Source organism: Mobula birostris, chromosome 19, assembly GCF_030028105.1.
Source record: "Mobula birostris isolate sMobBir1 chromosome 19, sMobBir1.hap1, whole genome shotgun sequence".
Classification (NCBI taxonomy): Eukaryota; Metazoa; Chordata; class Chondrichthyes; order Myliobatiformes; family Myliobatidae; genus Mobula; species Mobula birostris.
Genome location: NC_092388.1, coordinates 35285132 through 35304439, shown reverse-complemented (window position 1 = coordinate 35304439; position 19308 = coordinate 35285132). Strand labels below are relative to the sequence as shown.

At 38.1% G+C, this 19308-nt stretch overlaps 1 protein-coding gene across 19 annotated transcripts in view; it reads left to right on the top strand.

The window, feature by feature from the left end:
- The window catches only part of fhod3b (formin homology 2 domain containing 3b), a 580851-nt gene that overhangs the window by 451874 nt on the left and 109669 nt on the right, over positions 1-19308 (top strand). For 15 of the 19 annotated variants that reach the window (XM_072283418.1, XM_072283417.1, XM_072283413.1 and 12 more), the window contains one exon: positions 16355-16480. The exons of the other annotated variants lie outside the window; for them this stretch is intronic. In XM_072283418.1, coding sequence (XP_072139519.1) covers positions 16355-16480 — 126 coding nt within the window. The remainder of the gene's footprint in view (positions 1-16354; positions 16481-19308) is intronic. 19 annotated transcript variants of the gene reach the window in all.

Genomic DNA, 19308 nt, shown 5'->3' with positions numbered 1-19308 from the left:
GATCAGAATTTGAGTGATGGAAGACAATGAACTGGATGAATAACTACTTTAATTGGGCATGATCACCTATCAACAATTTGGTGCCTGTGCAGCAGTTGAGTTACCCAGCTGCCTTTTACCACAGCATAGATTTCAATCCCATCAGGCAAAGAGTTAATCAGAAATAAAAATACTACACTAATTGATAAAATACATTTCAAATTTGACTTCTGCCACTGAATTATACTAAGTTTGTGGTTTTGACTTGGAAATAGTTGTAATCTGGCAAAATTCAGTGTCTTCAACAGAGGGAAGAGAATTTGTCCATGCAAAACTCAGAAGGAAATCCCCTGTTAATGTCGGAACCAGTGCAAACTTTGAAAAATTCAATTGAATCTTGACTTAAGTAGGTGGAGAATGATTACTAACAAGTAATTGAATTTATTAGTTATCCAAAACCATAGTGACCATGTTGTCTGCGTGGATTTTAGTAAGGTGCTCGATGAGGTCCGTCACAGGAGGCTCATCCAGAAGATTAAAATATATGGAATCCATGGTGAATTGGACATTTGGATACAGAACTGGTTTTCCTATAGAAGGCAGAGGGTAGTGGTTGAAGGGACCTATTCTACCTGGAGATCTGTGATTAGTGATATTCTGGAGGGATCCGTATTGGAACCTCTTGGCTTGTGATGTGTGTTAGTGACCTGGATGAAAATGTATTGTTGATGAGTTATTTAGTAAGTTTGCTGATGATATGAAGATGTGTGATGTTGTGGGTAACGTAGAAGACAGGCAAAGTGTACAGTGGATATGGATCAGTTGTTGATATGAGCAGAGAAGTGGCAGATGGTGTTAAATCCAGCCAAATGTGAAGTGTTGCACCTTGGTAGGTCAAATGTAAATAGAGTACACTGTCATGTGCAAGACCCTTACCTGTGTTGAGGAGCAGAGGGATCTTGGGATATAAGTTCTGAGCTCCCTGAAAATTTCTACTCAGTTTGAAAGAGTGCCTAAGAAGGCATATGACATGATTGCCTTTATTAGTCAAGGCACTGAGGTCAAAGGTCAGGGAGTTATGTTGCAACTTTATTAAACTCGTGTTAGGCCACATCTGGTGTATAGCATACAGTCCTGCTTACCCCATTATAGGAAGGAAGTGGAGGCTTTGGAGAGGGTGCAGATGAGGTTTATCAGGATGCTGCCTGGAATAGAGAGCATGAGATTTGACAAACCTTTTTTTTCCTCTGGAGCAGTGGAGGCTGAAGAGAGACCTGATATATTGCCAGTTATTGTTGAACTGCCTAAGGGACTCTAGCTTTGGATTTTTCCATCAGGGTTACTCCTGAAGCCTTCCCCATGAGTAAGTATAGCTGCAAAATTACTAGTTCAGAGTTTTCCTTCTCCTACAAGAGCTGCCAACTACAGCTGACAAACCCCATCTGCCCAAAGTGACTGGTTGTAAGACACCAGTAACTCGGCTTTGCTGGGCTTATATGCTAAGCCACATGCAAGGGCTAGGAGCTGAACCTGGTTGTCAGAGGCTACTTGAGGCGCACACCATTAAGAGCATTTAATAGGTAGTGGGAGCTTGTCCCCATTACCACCCCTGGTTGTAATAACCTTCAAGAATCAGATAATGAACTTCCTTCATGCAATACGTTTGTAGTTTACATTCTCCAAGTCTTCATTTCATTGTAATATTTAATATGATTGTTGACACCTTCAAACTCTTCATAGTTCCTAACTTGTTGAAGTAGTGAATTTGTTTCATTTTCACTCCTGGTCATTTCTGGCACCCTTAGGCCTGAATGCTTAAAATCGGGGTAAGCAAAATTGTTCTGAATTGTCCTACTGCTTGTTTCTCACCAACGACTGAAGAAAAAAAATATCACTGCTGTTTGAGCGTTAGGCCCCTAATCCATGCTGGGAAATGTTTTCAGAGTTAAACTTCCGATTTTATGACCAGAATTAAATATTCATGCATATGTATTATAGAATCTTTACTAAACCAAGTCTTTGAAGTAGGAAATGTGCTGAGTTTAGTATTCAAATAAAACACAAACAAGCAACTCAAAGCCTATTCAGCAATTTTAATCCTTATAGATAATGTAAAATAAAGCATTAAAGTTAGCCTGGTATAAAATGGTCTCGATTTTTTTAATATTAAAAAGCACACAATGTTAGAATGTATCTGTGGAATACAAATTTGTCAATATTTCTGCTGTCAAGCAAAAGGAGCTAAAAGCCTTACAGTCTTGAGTCTGTTAGAATAAAACTATTTTAATACATATAAAAGACTCAATTTAAAATATGTAATATTTGCAGTTGGAATTATCAATAATAAATGCAACATCTTTGCACTTATTCCAACTCTCTGATTTCCATTTTGGTGAATGATATTTTAAATTTAGTACCTAACATCACAAATCTAAGAACAATTTTCATTTATTTATGGCTTTAATATAAAAAAATCCTACAGTGTTTTGTAGGACTGTTATCAAAAAAAACTTGAATGCAGAGTTGCATGGGATATTAGGAGGCAAATTAGAAAGGTAGGTCAATGTATTAAATGTAGAAGTGTAAAGAAGCTTTATGAAAAAGAAAGGGAGAGCTGTTTAGAAGTGTTCAGGGCAGCAGTTCCAGAGAGTGGATCCCTGCCAGCTGTAGGCACAGCTACAGTGAGGGTGACAAGAATTGGAGGACCACAGAGATCTTCGAGAATGGTAGTTTAAGAGGAAGCTACAGTGGCAGGGAATAAGATCCAAGAGAAGCACTCAACATTTTAGACCACTATACTTGCTTCGATTGAAAAGTTTGATGCATGTTTTTAGTGACAGATTTGGAAAGCAGCTTAGAAAATTTCATGCAGATTAGGTTACAGGTATTAAAACAATGCAAAATGATGTTCATTTTTCAAAGTTCAAAAAAAATACTTTCTATTTGCACGACTTCTTTCTTTGAATGTAGAGTCATACCATTCATTTTAAAGTGGTGGCATTGTGTTAAAATGATTGTCATTCTCATGTGGGTTGGCTTTAGAGTAGCAGAGAAGCTGGGACACTGAGATTGTTATCCATAAAGAAGAGAAGTCAAAGAGAGATTTAATAGAGGTGTTCAACATTATCAAGTGTTTCCTGTGACAGGAGAATTGGTAACCAAAGAACATAGATTTTATTTGCTTGACAAAAGTACTGGGAGAGATTGGACTTAATTTGTATCCAGTAAATTTTTAATAAGTGCAAAGCACTTTCTAAGAGATAATAGAAGCAGCTTTGGTGACAGATTTTGAAAGGGATCAGGATTTATTCCTGCTTAGAAACTACTTGTCGAGCTATGTGGGAGAGAACAGAGTGAGATTAATTGAACTATTGTTTGAAAATCAGCACGTATGTGTTAAGTGATCTCCTTCAGTGCAAAAATAGTAGAGCTTAACTCAAACCTTTCTCCTTTCAACCATTGTAACTAGGTAGCATCTGTCAGGGATGTTCAAGTCTCTACCTTTACCCTCTCCCCACAGTTTGTTAACCAGATAGATATTCTATCGAAGGTAAAATGCTGTTCCTCACTTCAGTGTCAGTGATGTTACTAACTGCTGCTACACGAACATTGCAGGCAAAATGCCATGATAGACTCACATTTCAGTCTCCCGAGTCTTCCTTTGAATTAGTTTAATGCTTTGAAGTTACAAAACATAAGAGTTTTGCCATAACCGGAACGAGTCCTGGATCTGTTCACTTTTGTGGTGAACTGAAATATTCTTTCAAATAAAATCATGTGCATATTTCAGGAAAACTTAGAATGCATGAAAACATTTATAAAAACTTTATAAAAAGTGGGAACTTTGAGGCCCACAGAGCAGAATTGTTAGGGTTCCCTTGTAATATCAATCTAAAGGCCAGGTTGCTGGTTTCAATGCCACATTCCTTGTTGATGCACGGTCCTGGTATTCAGCACAACAGGTGTGATTTGTACCACCAGTTCTTAAAGAGACAATTCTCAATATTAGCAACACCCTTCAGGGAAAACCTCTGTTCTCACTCTGCCTACACCTAAATATTGAATGAAAATTAACTGATTTAATGACCTCCCTAATCCCACAGTGAGTATCAAAATGCAAGATGAAGCAGAAATCAATAGCACCAGCTTGAAATTAAACTGAGAGCGGCTGTGGCTTTGACCTTCAGGAACAAATTATTGCTCATATAGGATAGCTTTTGATTTTGCAGGAGGTCAAGCATAACTGAGGACAACAAAATGTTTTTGACTCTTTAATTAGCAGAGTTTCCAGGGAAACTAGGTTTAGAAAACTTGGTGGTTCTTTGAGTAAATAAGAAATTGTATTTTCAGGCTAGACACTTCTCTTCGGATGAACTTTGGTGTTTCACACAGTTTTGATGTTCTTTGTGGGAGCTTTAAGCTGTTAAAATGTCAGGAGAACAAAGCACTCACCAAGAAATACTACTGACAAATAGTAAATCAGCTGGAATGTGTATGCAGAACTTTGGACAAATCTAATTTTTAGCAGACCAGCATTGATTTTCCTGGAGTTACATGGACGCATTTCCAACATATGTTAAATGGTGCAGTGTTTGCTCTGGATTGCTTTGGTTACCCTACTGCAGGAAGCCTTGCACAACATTTGAGAGTTGGGGTGAATGAGCCTGTGTTCCATTTTGGTTCAGATTTAGAATCATCTATATTTTCTGCCACAGGATAAAAATCAAGTAGTATCATTATTCATTCCCAATACTCTCATCCACACCACTGCATTATAAAATATAGGAGGACTAACTTTAATGAAGCAGTCAGCCTCACACTTACAGGAAACTGATAGCTCAGATTCAGCTCCTATGTTGCAACCCTATCATCCTTGAGACTGTCAAGAGCACTCTTGATATTATGCCTGTTGGAATTATCTAAATAAAGGAAATCTAAGTACCTTTAATTGTCTCTTGTGCCATTCAACATCAGTTTGAAATGCTTTAGTAAACAATCTGTTGTACCTCTGGGTATATTTCCGAAATGTTTTGATGACAAAACTGTCGAACAATGCATTAGCTTCAGATTTCACTATATATGAAATTCTAACAGGCCAAAGCCTGCTGCTAGAGGCAAGACACTAGCACCTCAGCTGACTTGGAAATACAGTGAGGAATAACCATATTCTAAATGACAAAAACTGATGCATTCAATCCTGTTGCAAAACTTTTGACAGCTTGCAAAGCCACAGAATGGCTTTTTCCAACTATAAAAGATTTTAAATGTTTTGGAATGTCCTTGACATTTGAAATAGTAACATTTAAAATCTAAATCTCTCAAATACTTTATTGCTTAAATAATGGAAGGCAATAAAACCAGTTCAGTTGGGAGATAATTAATGGGCAAACTCAAGTACTTTCTTTTGCTACTCCTTATTATTTCTAGCTATTCTGGTAATTGTAGACGGTGTCTAGAGAGGTTTGTAACAGGAAACACATTTGCATTCTGCAACTTGACAGGGAAGCCCAAAGGAGAAAAATACATAAACTTGGGCCCCAAATGTTTAAGAGCCATTCTCTTGCCCTTCCTTAGCAGTAAATTAATCATGAAGGGAAAACGGTAATACACTGACTTGCGAGAAAAACAATGAACAGCTGAGAACTACATAGTAGTGGAGTGAGTACATATGTCTCAGGAGAGTCTGTGAAAGGAGTTTTCAAATCAAATGATGGGAGACAGCAAAGCACCCATCATTTTGAGTGTCAATTACAGTGAAACAATGGTCATTATATTGTTAGCACTGATTGGACAGATGTGTGTGCACTGACATGTACATTAGAATTATATTGGTTGCATATTCAAAGATTAAAATTACGAACTTACTGAAAACTGATTAGTTATTAGATTGAGGACTTAAGATGTTTGTAATAAATTTCTGTTCTGTAGTCAATTTGTGAATATACTTTTTTCTAATGGATCTTAAGAAACTTTATAGATTGATATACCTTCAAAATGACTCTTTCAATACATAGAACATTACAGCACAGTACAGGCCTTTTGACCCACAGTATCGTTCTGACCTTTTAACCTACTTGGATCAATCTAACCCTTCCCTCCTGCATTGCCCTCCATGTTTCTATCATCCATGTGCCTACCTAAGAGTTTCTTAAAAGTCCCTAATGTAGTTGCCTCTACCGTCATTCCTGGCAAGGTGTTTCATGCATGCATAATCCTCTGTTTAAAAGGGAAACTTACTTCTGACATCCCCACCCCATACTTTCTTCCAATCTTCTTAAAATTATGTCCCCTCTTATTAACAATTTCTACCCTGGGGAAAAAGTCACTGGCATGGAGACTATCCATAGTCACTGGCTATCCACTAATTTATCCAAAATAGTTTGGATAAATGTAAACTAAAGGAATATAATTGTTATAACACCCACGTATGTTGGAATTGTTATTTGTAATAAATTTATCACAAGATTTTCCAAGTTTCTTTTGAAATGTTCATAAATCATGAGTATATGTTCTAATTGCCAGTCTCCCATTCTGCACCCTTTATAAACTAAAGCACATTTAGCACTATTAACCAGATGATATCTCAGACAAGGCTCATTTATCCTAATGCCACAACTGACTGCCTTGCATTTAGTTCTAATTCAGTAAGTATTAAATTTAAAAATTCTTATCCTTCAAGCTTCTCCTGGTCTTGTCCCTTAATCACCTCTATAATATCCCTGCACCCTGCTGTCTTCCAATATTTCTGTGCACTTATAGTTTATTTTTCTCTTACATTTCCCCACATTGCTTCATAACATTATTACCCAGATAAACTCTGGATGCCCCTCCTTAATATTTTTTATGTTTTCCCCCTTTCTTTAATCAAGCTTTAACTTACTTTTCTTAACAACATTCTCTGTGGGCTCAGGGTCAAATTTTGTTAAACTTAGCTGCAAAGAATCCTGTATGGTTTTGAGACGACAATAACATACAATGAATGCAAATTACTGACGTAATGGAAAAAGTGTAAATCCATTGAAATTTGAGTAATTTTGGTATGAAGTAGTAACCTAAAGCATGGACCATCTAAAATTCTACCATCCTATAGAGCCATAGAGAAGCACAGCGCAAGCAGGCCGGCCCTTCGGTCCATCTAGTCCATTCCAAAACCATTTAAACTCTCTACTCCCAATGACTTGCACTGGGTCTGTAGCCCTCCATATCCCTATGATCCATGCATCTATCTAAACTTCAATTAAACATTGAAATTGAGCTCATTTGGACCACTTGAGCTGGCAGCTTATTCCACACTCCGGCGTTCTTCTGAGTGAAGAAGTTTCCCCTCATGTTCCCCTTAAACATTTCAACTTTCACTCTTAAGCCATGACCTCTGTTCATAGTCCCACCCACCCTCAGTGGAAAAAGCCTGCTTTCATTTACCCTATCTATAGCCCTCATAATTTTGTATGCCTCTATCAAGTCTCCTCTCAATCTTCTGTGTTCCAAGGAATACAGTCCTAACTGATTCAATTTTTCCTTATAACTCAGGTCCTCCAGACCCGGCAATATCCTTGGGGAAATTTTCTCTGCACTCTCAACCTTGTTTACATCTTTACTGTAGATAGGTAACCAAAACTACATGCGATACCCCAAATTATACAACTTCAACATAATATCCCATCTCCTGAACTCAATACATTTACTTATGTGGGCCAATATGCCAAAAGCATTCTTTATGACCCCATCTACCTGTGACACCACTTTCAACGAATTATGTGCCTGTATAATTTACATCATCTCCCTCCCTCCTTGTCCTTATTCATTGGAAACCTAGTTACTGATGCTTTACTTTTGAAGGTTTCACGATAGTTATCTTCTCTTTCTATGGCCTTGCCCTACCTATGTCTGTAATCTCCTCTAGCTCTCCAGTCATTCAAAAAATGTGAAATTCTAGCCTCCTGACCCTTCCTGTATTAAGTGACTCCATTATTGATGCTTGTACCTGCAGCTGTCTAGAACCTAAGCTTTCCTCCTTATCCAGCTGTATGACCAAGAGTCTTAACACCTGTTCCAATCATTTGTAAAGTGACGTGTTGGCAGATTGTGTTTGGTAGAGTTCCTAAGAAACTTCAAGGAAATTGTGCTACTTTAGAACTATAATATGAAAAGTTTATTTTGGCTAGTGACAATGGTAAAAAATATTAATTAGTTCAAAGAACTTAGGTGTCCATCATTTGCCAGTAAAATAATCATAGGTTAGGTCATACTCTCATTATTCCAAGCTTGCTGTAATCTTTAGATTAAACAGGGGTGTTTGGCTGTCACTCAAGATGCTGAATAATATTTTCCCTTGGTTTGCATGGCGTAAACTTAGACATGTGCAAGGAATTATCATTAATCTAAATGGTGGAATCATGCTGTTTTCTCACACAAGAGGCTGTCTCCACAAGTTAGGTGCAGATGATCTTGTTCCACGAGTTAGGTGCGGATGATCTTGTCAACCAGACCATAAGACTAATAAATTAAAATGGATGTTGTATTTAGTACAGTATCTTCCAGTCTAGTTTGTCAATTCCTTTTCTTAGACGGGAAGTACTTCAGGGAAAAACAATAACATTAAGTCTCTTTAAAGGAAAAATGCCCATAATTATTTTAAGCTATATATTTTATTCATGACTGAGTAATTTCATTTGCGAGATTAGTGCATTGAAGCAGAAAACCCTGAATTTTCTTTGGGTTACTCAAATATATACTCACTTTATGTTTCTGTATTGAATCACGTGTCACTATCAAAACTTCCAGTATAAAGCATTCATAATTTTCTTTCTTACACCCTCTTCCACATTTGGCAGATGCTTGAGAATGTGACTGACCAATCTCTTCATACTTAACTCTCAAAATGCCAATAATGATTTCTTTTTAAACTATTATTGTTGAACATTCCTTAAAACAGCCCCGTTTGTTTTTGCCTTTCACTCATGAAAGCATTGTTGCTTTGTCTTTTCAAGCACTGAATTTAAGCATGGTTTCTTATTCTGAGTTGTCTGAGAGCCTGTTGTGAAAAGTTTAATCTCTTTCGCAATGTACACATACAAATGTAATGCCTTCACCTGTGGAGTTGCTTGTGTTACTCATTTCACTTAAGGTAAATACTAATAGACCAGCACTATAATGAAATTGTCACCATCACGTAACTTCTCTGCCAGAGAGTTCTTGTGCATCTCCAGAGGGACACATATCACAGTTTAGTAATGCCTAGCCTGCAAGCAAAGGCAAATTGTTTCCAAATCTGTTTACTTCTGTTAACTTTTACTTATGATTCCCTTGGTAATACTGAGAAACAAAATTATGTAATACCAGGTTTTTGTACACTGTGTGATCTAAATTCAACGAATAACAGAAAATAAATAGAAAATAGGGCTTTTATGTGAGCTGCTTAAAGCCCTCCAATCTCTGACATGGTGGCTGAAGGATTATGGATATATGTGCTGAACTCCAATGGCATGCAAAATGTACTTGTGTGTTTTCAATTCCTGTGTGGATGTTTTGTGTTGTCTGAAGGCAACTCGTGCAGTCTCTCAGAGTGCCCGTTTATCCTGTGTGACTGAAATAGCCCCTGCTGGAACCTGACTTGGAGGGTTCTTCAAGATTGATATCCACTGTACTTGGTTTTTACCTTCACTGCCACCCACCAACACTTGACTATCTACTTTCTCTTTTGCCAGGCTACAACTACCAAGTCAAGACCCTGACTCTTGATCTATCTTCCTCCAATCATTGGTTACCCTCCCAACTACCATCTATCGTTTACGTTCTCCTCACCTAGCTACTATGTTTGCTGTCCACTACTTCAACCCCAGTCTTGCCTTCTGATAACTGACCTTGCCCATCTTCAATCCTTAATAGCTCACTTTCATCTTGACAGGCCTAACAGCCCGGACCCCATCCTTACAATCTTTCTCCTGTCTAGCAACCTCCTGAATATGACCCTGATTTACAACTGGCCTCCCTTGTCTACTGTATAACCTCACTTTTTAAAAATATACAGTGTTTCTGTTTTTGCACATTCTTTTAAATCTATTCAATGTACATAATTGATTTGTTTAATTATTATTGTTTTATTTTATTATTCTTTTTCTCTCTGGTAGATTATGTATTGCATTGAACTGCTGCTGCTAAGTTAACAAATTTCACGTCACATGCCGGTGATAATAAACCAGATTCTGATTCTGAAAGAAACTTTTGTGTATAAATGCTGTTCAGTAGAGGTATAGCACTGAATTTTTTCAGTGGCAAACCTATAGTCAAAATGTTCCTGGGGCTGCTGCCAACAATTTAACTAATTGATTTGTAGATGGGCTATCTATAAGTAGTAATATTTGTGTGTTTGGTTGTCTATGTGTCTTACTCTTCATTTGCATTTGTTCTATGTTGCCATGGTCCTCCTATTGACTTACTGCACTAGTATCTTTTGCAAGTGACTGCTACCTGTTACTCAGATGAAATAGGAACCTATTATCATAGTTCTTACAATGTTTGGTTTCACGGGCACACCATATAACTAAATAAAGGATACATCTATGAAGTTCATGAGATACTTGGGCCAGTCAGCTCATTGAGAGCTGAATAGGTCTACTGCCCTCTAGTGATTTCATAGCTTTCAATGTGATATTATGTAGAGCATTAATCTTTGTGGTTTATAAATGCTGCTTTCAAAGTACAAGTACTTTTGTAATCATGTTGTCCTTATCCTTGCTATTCCCACATTGCAGGAAAATACTTTGGCTATTACAACTCTTCTCCTTATTATTCCAGGAATTTTGTATGACTGTACATTTTACTGTCATTCCATCAAAGCTAGATTTATTTTTCTGAGGCACAGTCATCGTTTTAGACAGTGATTCTGACCTCAGTTGCCTAATGCTATGTATTTTGGCCTCAACAATTTATTAAGCATTGGTAGTGAGGAAAAGATTAATAATACACATTGGTGTATCCAGTTGTGGCAGGATCAGGGGATGTTCATCACAATTTTTATTTTGAGGTGTACTACCTCTTCCACTGTTGCAGCTTTCTGATGAAATAATATATGACACCTTCCTGCATGTTCCTCCTATCCCACACACACTGCCTTTCAAACGACTGGATTGCTTTGTTACTTGAACAGTTAAGTATGTTTATTGTATACTTCGCTTATGTCAGGATTATGGAATTTAGAAAATAAAAACCTAAAAATGTTTGGAAAGACATATCAATCTTAGGAGGCATAAATTCAATGCAGCATTTCTTGCTAACGGGGTCCAATGTTAGTGGAATTTGGGATTCTTAATTAGCAATTAATAGGAACCCTACACTGAAGCACCATGCAAATTGTTTTGGTGGGAAACAGAAATGTTGTTCTAATAAGGTTGAGGCCTTTGTCGAGTTTCACCATACCACGTTGTATTCTTATATTGTTCTATGTTATATTTAACTCCACAGCACCTTCAATATTTTATATCTTATTTTCCTACTCCAAACATCTTGTGATCATTTTAACTAATGATTAGCTATTTACCCTCAATTAAAGCAATAAAACTTACTTTTAATGAGATGTGGGTGCCATTGACAATGGCAACATTTAAAGTTAATCCCTAAAGGTTTTAAGAAGGTGGAGTGAAACAACCTTCTTGACTTATTGCAGTGCATGTGGTGAAGGTCCTCCCAAAGTGCTATTCGGTAACATTTTCTGAGAGTTTGACCATACAACAATATTCATTTCCAAGTCAGCATGGTCCAGGATTTGGATGTGTGAATTTCCCATGAGCTTGCTGCCTTTTATCATTCTGTTTCATAAGTCATGAAGTTGGGTGTTTTTGCAGTGCATCGTTTTGCTGACCCAAAAAGTGCTACAAGAGGTGAGAAAATATTTATTGATGGAGTAAAAGTCAAGCAGGTTGAATGGTGTCAAGCTTCAGGAGAATTGTGAGAGATGTACGTAACAAGGGAAGTGAAGTCTTGTTGTTGATGGACCACTTGTATCACATTTTGTGGAACAGCTGTTCTTTAGTTTTTATGACTGGTCCAATTACACTTCAGTGGTGACATTCGGAATAATTATGAATGGAGAATTAATATCCTTGTCTTGAATACTCACTGCTCAGACAGTGTGTGTCCACTTTTGATGGAGATGCTCATTATCCAGCACTTGGTGAACAAAGGAGTTCCTTACCATCGAAACCCCAAGTTTGAATGTTGTCGAGCTCTTCTCAAGCACAGACTCACACCAGGAAGGAGTTATGAATGGAACTTCTATGAAAACATAAGCAAACATTTGCAGTTCAGAATTCTATCATGAAGGCAAAGTTATTGAAGAAGCAGCTGAAGTTAGTTGGACTAAGGATACAGTCTAATGAGCTGCAGTTATGGAAATGCCAAAATACATCTTTTTGAAATATACAGTATTTCTAGTACCAAAAAAAAAAATCAGATTCTTCCATGGGTTGTCATACAAAATAAGCTTTATACCCATGAAGGAATCTGCTTGTTCACATCTCTTCAATTGGAGAATGAGCCCTTGAGAATAACATATTTGAGAATGGTCCAAAAGTTCTGAATTGAAAACGACATATGTTATATGTCCTTTTCAATTCAGAAACTGGCAGCCGGGAAGTTTCTTTTTGCGGATGGAGAACTTCAGTTCCATCCACAAAGAGCAGAATTTCCAGGTGGCTAACCATGTCAATTCGTATCCCCATCCCCATTCCCATTCCAACGTGTCGGTCATGGCCTCGTCTTCTGCCAGGATGAGGCCACTCTCTGGTTAAAGGAGCAATGCCTAATATTCTGATAGTTAGCCTCCAACCCAGTGCATAAACATCAATTTTCTCCCGCTGCCAGTACTTTTTCCCTCTCCCCTTCTCTCTCCTTCATTTCCCCACTCCAACCTACTTCTTCACCTCACCTGACAATTTCCTCCCCCAGTGCTCCTCCTCCTTCCCTTCCTCCCATGATCCACTCTCCTATCCTATCAGATTCTTTCTTCAGCCCTTTGCCTTTTCCACCTATCACCTCCCAGCTTCTTACTTCATCCTCCAACCTGGCTTCACCTCTGATCTTCAAGCTCATCTTCTTCCCCTCACCCCACCTTCTTATTCTGGCATCTTCCCCCTTCCTTTCCAATCCTGATGAAAGGTTTCTGCTCAAAACAATGACTATTTGTTTATTTCCATAGATGCTGCCTTAAATGCTGAGCTCCCCTAGCATTTTGTGTGTGGATATAGAGCATCTGTGGGATCTCTTATGTTTATATTAAATGACAGTCCTGTGGCCTTTATCGTGTGCTGGAAGCTGAGAAATCTCGTCTCAGTCAGCTCTTTTATATTGTGTTTGATCAATAGCTACTTCTATTTTGATGATCATTGTACAATTCCCCAGACACCACCTTCAAATAAAAAGTGACTTCTGTGCACTATGGTTTGGCTGAACATTCCAATACATCTTGTATTCCTGTGTTTCTACATTTTGTTTCATCAGATGCTTTTAATAATATAATTTAATATTAGCACAGGTTGGACAGCTGTTGTATTAAATACAAAAAATCGTGCGGGAATGGAACTTAACTAAATAGCCAGCAAGAAGATTATTACGTTAGTGTTTAAAAAAGGAACAATTATGAAATGCATCTGACCTCAGCACATGGTACTGGAGATCAGATGAATTCAGGTTGTTAACATCTTGCTCTTCTTCTTCAGTGTAGGTTTAAGTAATTTTGTTCCACTCAAGGTCCATCAAAAGGAATGTAAGAAGCATAACAAACATTCCATTACATATGGGAAAGATGAGAGAATTGTTCATTTTATGATCAGATTATGCCTGCCTTTAGTTTAGTTAAGTGATTGATGTAAAACATGCCTAAGCATTGGTGTTAGGTATACTGCTATTTTAAGGAAACTTCAATTTGACATGTTAAATTTTTGTATGCAAAAATCTGAAGGTCTAAAATGTACATTAAATTGCCATTGAAGAGAGTTGAGCTCTACAGAGATTTCCAATACTCAATATTTACAGTAATACAAAGAAATAAAATACAAACGATGTTTGTAGAATCAATCAAGAACTACACGCAAGGGGTATCAAACAACCAATCTGCAAAAGAAGACAAACTGGGCAAATCAAATAAATAAATCTATCAGAGAACATGAGTTCTTGAAAATGAGTCTCTATTTCCATAAAAACGTGCCCATGTATTGTGGAGTCAGTTCAGTGCTGATGTAAGTAAAGTTATTCACTCTGGTTCAAGAGTAATAACTGCTCCCAAACCTGGTGGTGTGGGACCTAAGGGTTCTGTATCTCATTCCCAGCAGCCTGAAGAGGGTGATGAGTGTCCCTGATGATGGATGTTGCTTCCCTGCAACAACGCTCTGTGCAGATGTGCTTAATGGTGGGGAGGGATTTACCTGTGATTGACTGGGCCATATCCCCTACTTTTCATAGGCATTCTCATACCAGGCTATAGTGCAACCAGTCAGGATACTGTCCTCTAAGCACCTATATATAGAAGTTTGTCAGAGTTTTAGATGACATGCCGAATCTGCATAAACTTCTAAGAAAGATGTCGTGGCTATCCCTCGAGGTCGAGGATGATGGTCTTTGTTCTGTAGATCTACTTATGGGCTCTCACGTGTATCTAAGTCTAAGAAAGTAGAAGTGCTCCCGTACCTTCTTTGTAATGGCATTTATTTGCTGGTCCCAGGACAGATCCTCTGAAGTGATAACACCAAGAAATTTCAATTTACTGACCCTCTCCACCTTTCCATCCCCTAATGAGGACTGGCTCATGGATATCCAGTATCTTCCTCCTGTAGTCTTTGGGTTTGTTGGCATCGAGTGAGAGGTGGTCGCTGTGGTACCATTCAGCCAGATTTTCAAGTCTCTCTCCTACATGCTGATTCATCACCACCTTTGATTTGGCCAACTACAGTGGTGTCATCAGCAAATTTAAATATGGAGTTGAAGCTGTACTTGGCCTCACAGTCATATGCATAAAGTGAGTAGAGTAGGGGGCTAAGCACACAGTCTTGTAGTACACTTGTGCTGGTCATGATTGTTGTTGCCAATCCGAACTAACTGGGGTCTGCAAGTGTGGTAAATGTGGATCCAGTTGCACAGGGAGGTTTTGAGGCCTAAGTCTTGGAGGTTCCATGACCTTGCTATTATATCTGACACAAACTGTGCAGTACATCATCAATGGAGAAATTGTGTCGTTTTCTTTCAAAGTTTTGGATTCACAACACCCATCAAAGGTGAAACTGCCAGATCTAATACTTATGATCCTGCATTGGATGTCAAGCTCCCTAAGAATATCATGCCCTCATGGCCTTTAGAGTTTGTCATTTTCAGTTCTAAACCTGCCTGAGCTTACTGAAATTTCTCATTTTACTCTTGAAATGTTTTCTGGATAGCGATATCATATTGTGGTACTTATTTTTCTACATTTGATTTTGTTTAACACATTGGGAATATGTAAAATGAATTATTGGAACTCATATTGTCCAAAGCAATGCCCTCAGTGATCCTAATTGATAGGTTGTGATATTTTCATGTTGAGTTTTTGTCTGTCTTTCTGTGTACCTGCTCATACAGCATAATACCAGTTATTATATAAATCAGCAGTATGTTGATCATCACCTTAAAATGAAAGAAAATGTATAGTAGAAATATGACTGTTATAATATCTATGGCAATCATACCATCATACTCTCTGCTTCAGATGTAGAATGTGGCACATCTAGTTTGTACATTTAATATAACGAATATATATAAAATGACATATCAAATATATTTGATATGTTAAATATAATGTACTGACATTGACCACAGAGTCTGTTATGACCACACAGGTGATGGAAAATGGTTTGCCAATACTGTTGTAAAACTGTTTTGCTTCAAAGCTTATTCCTGGTTTCCAGCAGTAAGCTTATTGAGTAATGATGCAGTGCATTGGACTCGCTTGAGAACTGAAACTTGGGAGACAATGTGCTGTGGTCACCATTTAGCTTGTTTAACGTCACCAACAGAGGATGAACTATAAGGTAACTGATACATTTAGTGCACAACCACTTTGTCTAAGTACATTGGTGGCCACTTCCTACTCTGCCCTCTGCATAACTCACTATTGTTTTGCCTGATTTAGCAGTTACTGGCTGCTTTTAATTGTATGTGCACTAAATGAGGGAGTTCTGCCAAATGCTTGCTGGCTAACTGTTCTTCCACTTTTTTCACTCATTTTGTTTTTTTTTCCTGTTTTGTCCATTCTCTTCTGCTTACTTTCTTTTCCTCGATCCCTTCCCTCTTCTCTCGTTTCCCCTCCTCGCCTCTCTCCCTGCGTCCCCTTCTCTGCCTCTTTCTGCAGATACAGCAGCTATGGTACCAGTGCCTACTCAGGATGTCGATTGTACTCTGGGCTAAATATACCCACTACCTCCAGCTTTCATTACAAGACCTCAATCTCGCCTGCTCCTGAGGCTAAATCTGAAAGGTTTGTGTGATTATTCCCACCCCTTAGTGGTCTTTGAAATTCCATTATAAACAGATCTTCTGAAAATACACAGCTGGTCTGTGCCTATTAAAGTTGCTTTTTCTGTTTTAATTTGTCAGTTCTGTAGAATGAGCATGAACCGTTAACCTGTCTTTTCTCCTTATGGGTACTGACACATGTGTGTATTTTTTTAGCGCGATCCGTTTTTGTTTCAGTTTTACAGAATTCACCGCTTCCTTTTTATTTCAAAGCATATATTCTTTGAACTATTTTGAGAATTCACTCGGGTCATGTTTGCTTTGGAAGCACTATTAACATGTAACACAATGGGATGAGTTAGTTAAAACAATATTTGACCTTGAGATATTCACAGACAAATGCTTAGCAGTGACATGTCTTCAGTTTGCTCCTGTCTATTTGAATGTAATTAAGGTTATCCCATGAAATGCCATAAATTCCACACTTAACATAATCATACTCCAATAGATTTCCATATTTCCTCAGAATATGCCTTAAGTTGAAGCATAAATCACCATCAGAATAGACGCTTTGCAACTAAAATGTTCTGATATCGCACTAAATATGCACAGTGCAGTGCACAGCAATCAGTGTTGCTGCCTTATAGCTCCAAAGATCCAGGCTCAATCCTGCCATTGAGTCTGGTCTGTGTGGAGTGTCTTCCAGATACACCAGTTTTCTCCCATATGGGAGAGACATGCTGGCTGGTAGGTTAATTGGTAACTGTAAATTTCCTCTTATGTAAATGGATGGCACAAAGAGAGAGTTGATGAGTACTTGAGAAGGAAAAAGGGATTCATGTAGATGAGTGCCTGGTGGTCAGTAGGGTTGCCATGGCCATGACTGTGACAAGTTTGGAGCTTTACAATATGATGAAACAGACCTTAACTGCATAATCTTTCAGAGTGAGTAACAGGCAGTGGCTATGAACTTGCACATTTTATAGTTGGTGAGCTTTGTGGAGTGCCCACTTTTATCAAGGAGTACGATTATTAGAGTAGTGTTTGACCGTGACGTGCTCGATTTTGACATTTTGAGAGCCCATTAAGTTTTTAGAATGTTTAAATATTCCTAATTTCATCATATATTCCTAAATGTGCAATTTATTCATGTATATTTATTTTACTCATGGTGGAACTGCTTTTCCTGATCAACTAATTCCAAGAAATATCACCCAAATGCAGCTGTTCCATCCATAATTAATAACAGTCACATGGTTCAAAGTGTTTGTGCAACTTTGGGAGTGGGGAATCTGCCGCCTACAGGAAAGTAAACTGGATATTTAGGGATATCATTCCCCCAAATCAATTTTCATTTGCCCGTATTATTTCTTGCATGCAATCAGGTCATTGTCTGCAGCTTACTTGACGGGAGACTTTGAATTTGGTGCTCCTTCTTGAGTTCTGTAGGTACAGAGGAAATATAGATCACTGGGTTAATATACCTGTGGATACCAGCAGATTGACTCCATCTTCAAGATTCTAATTCCCCTGTATGCATCAGCTTCATAAAACTATAAATGGGGAATATAGCATTCTTAGGAGTACTTGCATAGGATATTGGAAGCTGAGTCTGGGACCTATTATCTCAAAGCAGCTAAGAATTTCCTCATATTGGGTAAATATATTTTTGAGTTTACCTGTAGTCATGACATTGAGACTCTTGAAGAAATGATTATCCTTTTTGGCACAGGTTTTCTTTGATGGCTCTGTGTTCTTCTAATGTTCTATTACATGTCAGGGTATGTTAGTACTAAGATTACTTGGAGATCTCATGATGATTAATTGCTTCAAATTCCAGCAAATTTCCACCCTTCATCCTGCCTTCCATTCCCCAAGGAAAAGGAAAAGATACGGATGCTTGTGATCAAGACTTTGATGCATTGTAAAACCAGCATTGGGGAATTCCAGATTACAGTTGATTGAAAAGTTGGATATTTATTGGTGCTGTCACGGACATAAAATCAAAATAAGTCCACTCCTATATTACCTTCTCTCCCACAATACAAATTAAGTTGCATATTCTTTTGAATTCAGTTGCTACTGAAGATGTTACTGGCTTTGTTCCCAGTATAATTCTTAGTCTGTGAAAGACCAAAGGATCTTTTATTATAACTGTGCAGATTGGATACAGATTTCAGAAAGTGATGGTAGAGTACCATAGCTGTAAACTATCCCACACTGGGCTCAAATTGACTACAGTGACATCCACAGATGCTTATAACTTTGAGGAGACTTTACAATCCAAGTCATATGTTGTTATTTTGACCACAACTTCTATCAATATTATGTAGCACACTTTCTGCAAAAAAAATTAAAATTTTTACCTCTGTGTTGATGGGGCTTTCACCTGCAGATTCTTGTAAACTTGGAACATACTGGAGAACTTAGGACATGGAACAGCACAGTACAAAAAGATGCTCAAGAAGTTGTGTCAAACTAATTAAACTAGTGTTTGAATGCCTAACTAAACTAATGCTTTCTACTTGCACAAGATTCATATCCCTCCATTCTCTGCACATTCATGTGTCTGTCTAAGAGCCTCTTAAAGGCCTCTATCACATTTGCCCCCATCATCGCCTCTGGGAGCGCATTCCAGGCACCCTCACCACTATATCTATAAGGAAAAATTTGCCCTGCACATCCCCTTTGAACATAGCCACTCTCAACTTAAACACCTGCCTTCTAGTATTGGATATTTCAATCCCCTGGAAAAGATACTGGCTGTCTGTCTGTGCCTCTCCCCCTCATCCTCGGCCACTCTAGAGAAGACAATCCAACCTCTCCTTATGGCACGTTATGTTGGTTTCC